General features: G+C 38.5%; 1 protein-coding gene across 1 annotated transcript in view; it reads right to left on the reverse strand.

Annotated features, from left to right (window-relative positions):
* ush2a (Usher syndrome 2A (autosomal recessive, mild)) overlaps positions 1-7,094 on the reverse strand; it is a gene marked incomplete in the record, with an annotated part of 244,206 nt that overhangs the window by 117,662 nt on the left and 119,450 nt on the right. The window contains 1 exon segment of the mRNA XM_014017175.1: positions 262-950. Coding sequence (XP_013872629.1) covers positions 262-950 — 689 coding nt within the window.

The following is a 7,094-nucleotide window of genomic DNA, read 5'->3' on the forward strand; positions in this document are numbered from 1 at the left end:
ATTCCAGTGAAATATATTTATGTTTGTGGTTGTAATGTGACAAAATATGGAAAAGTTCAAGGGGTATGAATACTTTTGCAAACCACTGTAAATTATATACTAAATAGTTTGCAAAAAAGTTGCAAAAGCATTCTAATTTTTAGAAAAACAAAAACAATTGTATACTATCTCACAAGACATAATCAGCAAAGGGAAACATTTGTTTATTCATTATGCTATTATTTAAAAACGTGAAAGTTATCAGTAAAATAAGTATAATACCTGGAAGCTGTATATCTGGTAAGGAAGGAGGTTTAAGAAAGTGTAGCTGGTGATATTCCCAGGAACAGTGGCTGACATGAGCGTGGATCTTGAAGCTGCACCAACAGAGCTGGAGATGGGGCTGGCAAAGGGATCTTGCTTCATGAAAAGATCAGGATTGTAGCTGTTTGAATCGAGTTTGGCAGCTGACAGCAAGAAGTGTGGATTTCCACTTGTAGAATTGAGCTCTGCTGGGTAGAAATGTGCAGCAGTGTGGTCTCGACTTGTGCTGGTTTGATGAGATGACTCAGTTGGACCGCCTTCTGCAGTACGAGGCCACAAAGTGGAGACATGGTTCTGGAATATGTGTGCAGTGTCTTGAATTGTGCTTGAAGCATTACTAAAACCTGTGTTGTTGGGAAGGTTGGAAAGATTAAATGATATCAAGTTGGAATCTGAGTCAAGATGTGCTCCCTCTTTACTGAACAAAGTGCTAGGGTTGGGGACTCGGTTGTGGATGAGGGTCAAGTTGTTGACTAAACTAGATTTGTAATCTGAAGAAATTATAAAGTCAGGATGAAGATAGAGGGGATGAAGATAGAGGGTGTAATTTGTAATAATGCCATTTGAATGTGAGGGAGGAGCCCAGGTTATTGATGCAGTTCGAGAATGAAGCACTCTCACAGTTGGGGTGTCTACTGGTCCTGGACCTGAGGACAGAGAGGAAAAAAAGTAAAATAATGGAAAAAGGGGGAAAAAATTACAAAAGACTAAATAAGTGTGAGAAAAAAGAGGAAGACGAATTACAGTATAGGACTGGTGGCATTACAAAAGACATCAGAAGGACAACGTGTGATGCTGAAACCAATATAGGGATTAATTTGAATATTCTTTTTCTCACTCTCTACCCCTCAGGAAATACAAGTTGCATTCAGGATTTTTCCATACCTGTGACTACATCTGAATCAATTACTGTAAGTGAATAAATCTGTAAGGTGAAGTAGTGTTGTAGTACTTGAAACCGGTCTTGGTCTTAAGACCAGTCTCAAGACCAGTATTTGATGGTCCTGGTCTTGTCTCGGACTCGACAGCACTTGTACTCGGTCTTGTCGCAGTCTCGGATATTGAGGACTCAGAATTTTATTTCAAGACCAGTCAAGACCACAACTGCAGAAATATCACTAAGTAGCCAGATTATTGTCCAGTTAACATTCTTGATTTCATTGGATTTAAAATGTAGCTACTGATTCAAATTCAAACCTGACTCATTGCTATTTATGTATTTTTGTTAGCGGCTGTCGCCCATCCACACCCCCCATCACTTGCATGCAGCACTCCCAGAAAGTGAACCGTGGTTCTCTGGGAACGGTAAAAGATGACTTCAAAATCTTAAGTTAAAATTTGGCTACATTATTCATAAATAATATCATTAACAACAACAACCAGGAGAAAGCGTACAGCAACTTGTAAATCTGTTAGTACTTTACTTTCAGAGACAGTGGGTACAACTTTAAACTTTTATCATCACTAACATTAACAATCTGCCTCTGTAGCAAAAGTCTTTCCTCTGCCCTCACACAAAGATTTTGTCAATATTAGCTCTATATATTAAGTTAGCTAAAGTGGGGGAAAAGTATTTAGTCAGCACCAATTGTTCAAGTTCTCCAACTTAAAAAGATGAGAGAGGTCTGTGATTGACATCATAGTTAGACCTCAGCTATGAGAGACAAAATACTATTTTCCCCACTGTACATGTGTACAGAATACTCCATCATTTAGGGGACTTTTTTTTAATCTGGTCTTGGTCTCGTCTCGGTCTCGCCCTCCCTCGGTCTTGGTCTCGACGTGGCCCAAACTCTAAAAGTCTTGGTCTTGTCTCGGTCTCAAGAATCTGTGGTCTTGGTCTTGACTTGGTCTCGGGTTAGGCGGTCTTGACTACAGCACTAAGGTGAAGTGTAAGCCAACTATAAACATTCAAACTGAATAAAACTTTACATTTGCTTTTCCTATAGACAAAATATAACATTCACATGATCTACAGTTTTTTGTACATGTATGTAAACTTTGCAGAACTCAACTGCAATTATCTTAAAGGCACAGTGTGTAGGATTTGTTGTTTTCAGCAGCATCTAGTGGTTGAGTGGTTGAATCATCCTCCCTGGTCCTCCCCCCACCCCCACCCCCCACTTCCAAACGCAAAGGAGTTGCTACGGTGTCTCTCAGGTGTCAAAAACCTTTGATAATTCCAACCGCCATGTCTACCAGCAGCTTCAGGGCTAGTGATGTTTCAAGTGGTAAGATTATGAGCTTTAATAAGTAAAATTATCCCAGCTACAGTGACAGACAACAAATATTACATTTACAGTATTACAAATAAAACCGTTTTTAATGCCACCACCGCAGTTTGTCCTTCATGAGCCTTCGTAGACAAGATGGCGGTGCAAGATGGCGGCTGCCTGTGTGGCGACCCGCGACCATGGAGATATAAACAGCTTTTTATAAGGTAAAAATAATAAAACAAGGTCTTTGTCTGCAATGATTAGACATGTTTTTTTATTATTGTCATTAGTGATTATCTCAATTTCGGCTAAAAGAATTGACAAAATCCTACACACTGTGCCTTTAAGAAATATCAAGGTTTGGGATAGGTCAGATGTGAGAAAAGTGATAAGTTCACAAAGTCAGCATGTTGATCTGGGAAGAAAAGAGGAAGACTTGAGCAGCTCTGATATAGGCAAAAGGGTTACAACAACTGTAATCCATTACTAATTCAAAACTGTACTCAATGCATCACAGTCTAACTCAGTAAGTACCTGGTATCAGCGAGTACACAAACTGAAGTACTCATAATTGTTCTTGGTTTGAGACTGGTATCGGGGCAGCCTTAGTTTTGAGTATGTGCAGAGAAAAGTCTGAAAAAACAACTCCACCTCAGAATTTACAGGACTTAGTTTATGTTTCAACAATTCAATGCCAAACTACAAAAGCTTGCAAGTTCTAAAACTGACCTCTTATAGATCTGTGACCAGAATAAGTTATGTGCAATTCAAAAATTATGAGTAAACTAAAAATAACTGCTAACAGTACATCGATCAGAAAATGTTTAGAGAAATTAAAACCTAAAGCATTAATTTCCCCACGTAACAATCCTGAATTTATGTCCGTTACATACATGCATGGTTGTGGTGGGTTGAAAGGTCAGTTTCACTGATAATGAAATTGTCCGTGGTGTAGATCAATAAACAGTTCAATTAAAAAACATGTAAGAACATGAATGTGAAGCTATCATTTGCAATGTGAACAATTTACCTGTTGATAATTATCAGTATCATACAAAGTCTTTTATGACTAGAGTGGTAAACTTCACGAATTCCACTCTTTTTTTTTTGTCAAGGTGGAGCATAAAAGGTTTACACAAATCACCTGCTGGAGCAGAAACTGGGTTTTAACAAAGAGTAACCTGTGACTTTCATCTTTGACCTTGAAATAATAGGAATTATCCTTGACCCATAAGGTGTCAATCTGTGAAGTTTAACTATGTTAAAAGAGTTATGAATTTAGAGCTCAGAAAAACTGTCCACAGATAAATGGATGGACTGAGACGGTGCCATAATACCACTATTAAGAAAACACTGTTTTAGGAAGTAACAGGATTGTAGTTCCAAGGAGCTAACTTTGGCTCACTTTGTATTCTTTTACTTTGTGTGGTTTTAGGCATCCTAAAAAGAATTTTACCTAGAACACAAAATGATCCTATTAAAACAGAGTGAGATGGACAGAGAAGCACAAACACACGGTCACATGACCGTGACTCTTCATCCAAGAAGGGGACCAAACATAAGACCAGTCAAAAGGATATTTTGCTTCATGGTAGCTCATTTGAAGGCAACACCTAATCCCCCCCCACTCCCTTGGCATTTACATCCCACTGTACCGCTCTGTAATGGACACACACACACACACACAAACAGACACATACTCTTCTAAACTCACGCATTAACTCACATTCCCACACCCACAGCGATGCAGTACAGCAGTAATGGTGCTGTGTGAAGGGCAACCAGATCAAGGTGACTGAGCGGACCGAGAGAGCGTGCTGCGTCGCTAAGTGCTACCGCTAACTGCTAACGGCTTTCCCAGATGGTGTGTGTGTGTTTCTGTGTGTACGTAAGGGAGAAACAGAGAGGGCGAGAGTAAAAAAAAGATGTGCAGTTGTATGTGCGCTTATGTGTACAAGAGATTAGGCATGCAAGCATGTTTATGTGTATGTCAACATGCATGCACAAAAGACAACAAGCAGGAAACTGCAGTGTCTGAACATATGAGCGCTATTGATTAGTGGGCCTTATTTATTACAGAATGAGGTGCCAGCTTATGTTTGGTAAGTGGCTCAAGACATGCAAATTCTGCTAGAGGTTAAGGACTTTTATAAAAATTTATATATCTTTATTTAAATTTCAAGACTTTTAAATGCATAGACAGACGTTGTAGCCTTGCCATCAATAATATTTTTAACTTTTGTCTTTAGGAATTAAAAAAGAAATTGGGAAAATGGTTACTCTTTCATGGTGATAAAACAACAAAAAGCCAATCCATAAACAGTAATATAAAGAAGAATATAATGGTTCAACAAGTCCACCTCTCCTGCAGTCCTCCTCTTTCCCCTCACTTTTACTTTTACCAACTCTCATTCTGTACGCTCTCTGTGCCCCATATAGACTTTGTATCTTGGTCTCTTCTTTCTGGTCTCCATACTAAATAAACAATGCAGGAAGTTGACCTTTAGGGTTAACAGGTTTTTATGCTAGCTCTACTCAGCACTCACACTGATTCAATTACCACCAAAGGTCCACTGAACCCCGCATATAACCAAGAAGCCCATCTCCCTGCCTTGCATGCGTGTAGTTGTGCCTCACTGCATGCTTGCTTCTTGTTGCAAAAGGTCTGCGTGTCTGCCAACCTTGTTTCTTGAATGTTTAATTAGACACTTTACATTTATTTGAAGTCAGCCTTGCCTGCATTTTTTTATTGTCTGGCTACAATATATTTTTTATTCCAGCAACAGACATGCAAAACAAAAAAAGAATAAAGATGCAAAGAAAAGACAAATATACTGTAAATAACACACAAAAAAATGTTATTTTATACCTAAATTCTGTCCAGTCACCTTGATCAAGATCCCATCAACCAACCAAAATAACCCTTCTGGTCACCCCCATTCCTCACCTATTCACTCTCTCCTCCTTCTCACCCACTCCTCTCCGTCTAAGTACTGAATGTTATTTAGGCTTTACTGATGCGTGTAAAATTCTGCAATTTGAAGGGCAGTTAAGTTTTTCAATTGAAATTTTCATTAAAGATGCACTTGCTGTGTTTTTAAAGGGGGTTGAGAGGGGGTGTTACTGACACTTTACTGCTGTCTGGTTAGGACAAAACAAGTGTTAAGAGATTACATTTGCAGCTCTGCTTCATCCGGTTTTCGAATGTCTCCTCTCTTCCTCTTGTTTACTTTTGTTCACCTCTCATCCCATCATTCTCAACAGCATCCACTTCATTCCCACCTTTTTTTCAAACAATCTCGCTTTCTTCATTCTTTATATGAGTTTTTTTCTCTTTCTTATCCATCTCTCTTCATTCCTTCATCTGCACCGCGCTCCTTTACTCCTCCTCTCTCCAGTAAAACAGTAGCAGAAGGAGAAAACAGGATTGCGGGGCCGCCAAGCCTTAAATCACATTTATAAGGATTTGGTTAGCATAGTAATAACACAATCAACTGACAAGGGCTTGGAGAGGGGGAGGGTTAGGAAAAATGTGTGTGTATGTCTTTGGTGTGTACATGTGTGTAGCTTCTCAAACATCTCTGTGCATGTGTGTGTCGTTAACAGTGTGTGTTTATCTACACGTGTCCATGCGAGGAAGAAGAAGGGTATTAATTTGAGCCTTGCACAAGGTCCAGTGCATGCTCGCATGTGTCGGGGAGCATGTGTGTTGCTTTTTGCGTGGCAGAGAATGGGCTTTTGAAGGTGAGTTGAGGCTTCTAGAAGTCGTAATGAGAACAAACGTGGAGCTTTACCATTATCAAGATGCTTACAACAAGCTGTCAGAACATGACAAGTAATACAGCACAAATTTACATTGCATTTCATATCTTTACTCCTCCACAGATTATTTAAAGTCACTGCGGCTTTAGGATTCACTGAAGAGGCAGAGAGGGAGAGAATGAGGCATGACCAAGGTCATGAGCTTGATCTGTAACCAGAACATCACAACTATACGAGATGCGCATTAGCCTTTAAGTAACTACAACCATCATGGTTCCTTTGATGTGTCAATCACTCAAACAAATTAATATCCTTTCAGACATCATGCATTCAGTATGATTTATTTAATTCTACATAAGTCACCTCCTGATGTATAAATTGAAGAAACAAACAAAAAATGGCTTTTAAAATATAATGTGAACATTTATTTTTTAAATTATATAAACCAGTGGTGACTGTCATTACCAGACTTGTACAGTAACTAAGTACAAATACTTTTTTACTGTACTTAAGCAGAATTTTTGGGTATCTGTACTTTACTTGAGTAATTATTTTTCAGCCTACATTTTACTTCTACTTCTTACATTTTTTTAAAAAGGCAAAAAGTAGAAATTTGTGACTTTTATTTCATTTTTGCTTGTTTTCATTCCAGCTTGTTATTGTAAAAAAATAAATACTATCCATATAAATTGTGCCTCCTAGATAGAGTGAATTTAACTGTGGTTGAATGAGAAGTATAAATATATAAAATTCTGATACACAAATCATGTCACACTCCAGCAGGACATAATCATTAAAATAAAAGGACTGTAC

The sequence above is a fragment of the Austrofundulus limnaeus genome, unplaced genomic scaffold, assembly GCF_001266775.1.
Source record: "Austrofundulus limnaeus strain Quisiro unplaced genomic scaffold, Austrofundulus_limnaeus-1.0 Scaffold163, whole genome shotgun sequence".
In the NCBI taxonomy this organism is placed as follows: Eukaryota; Metazoa; Chordata; class Actinopteri; order Cyprinodontiformes; family Rivulidae; genus Austrofundulus; species Austrofundulus limnaeus.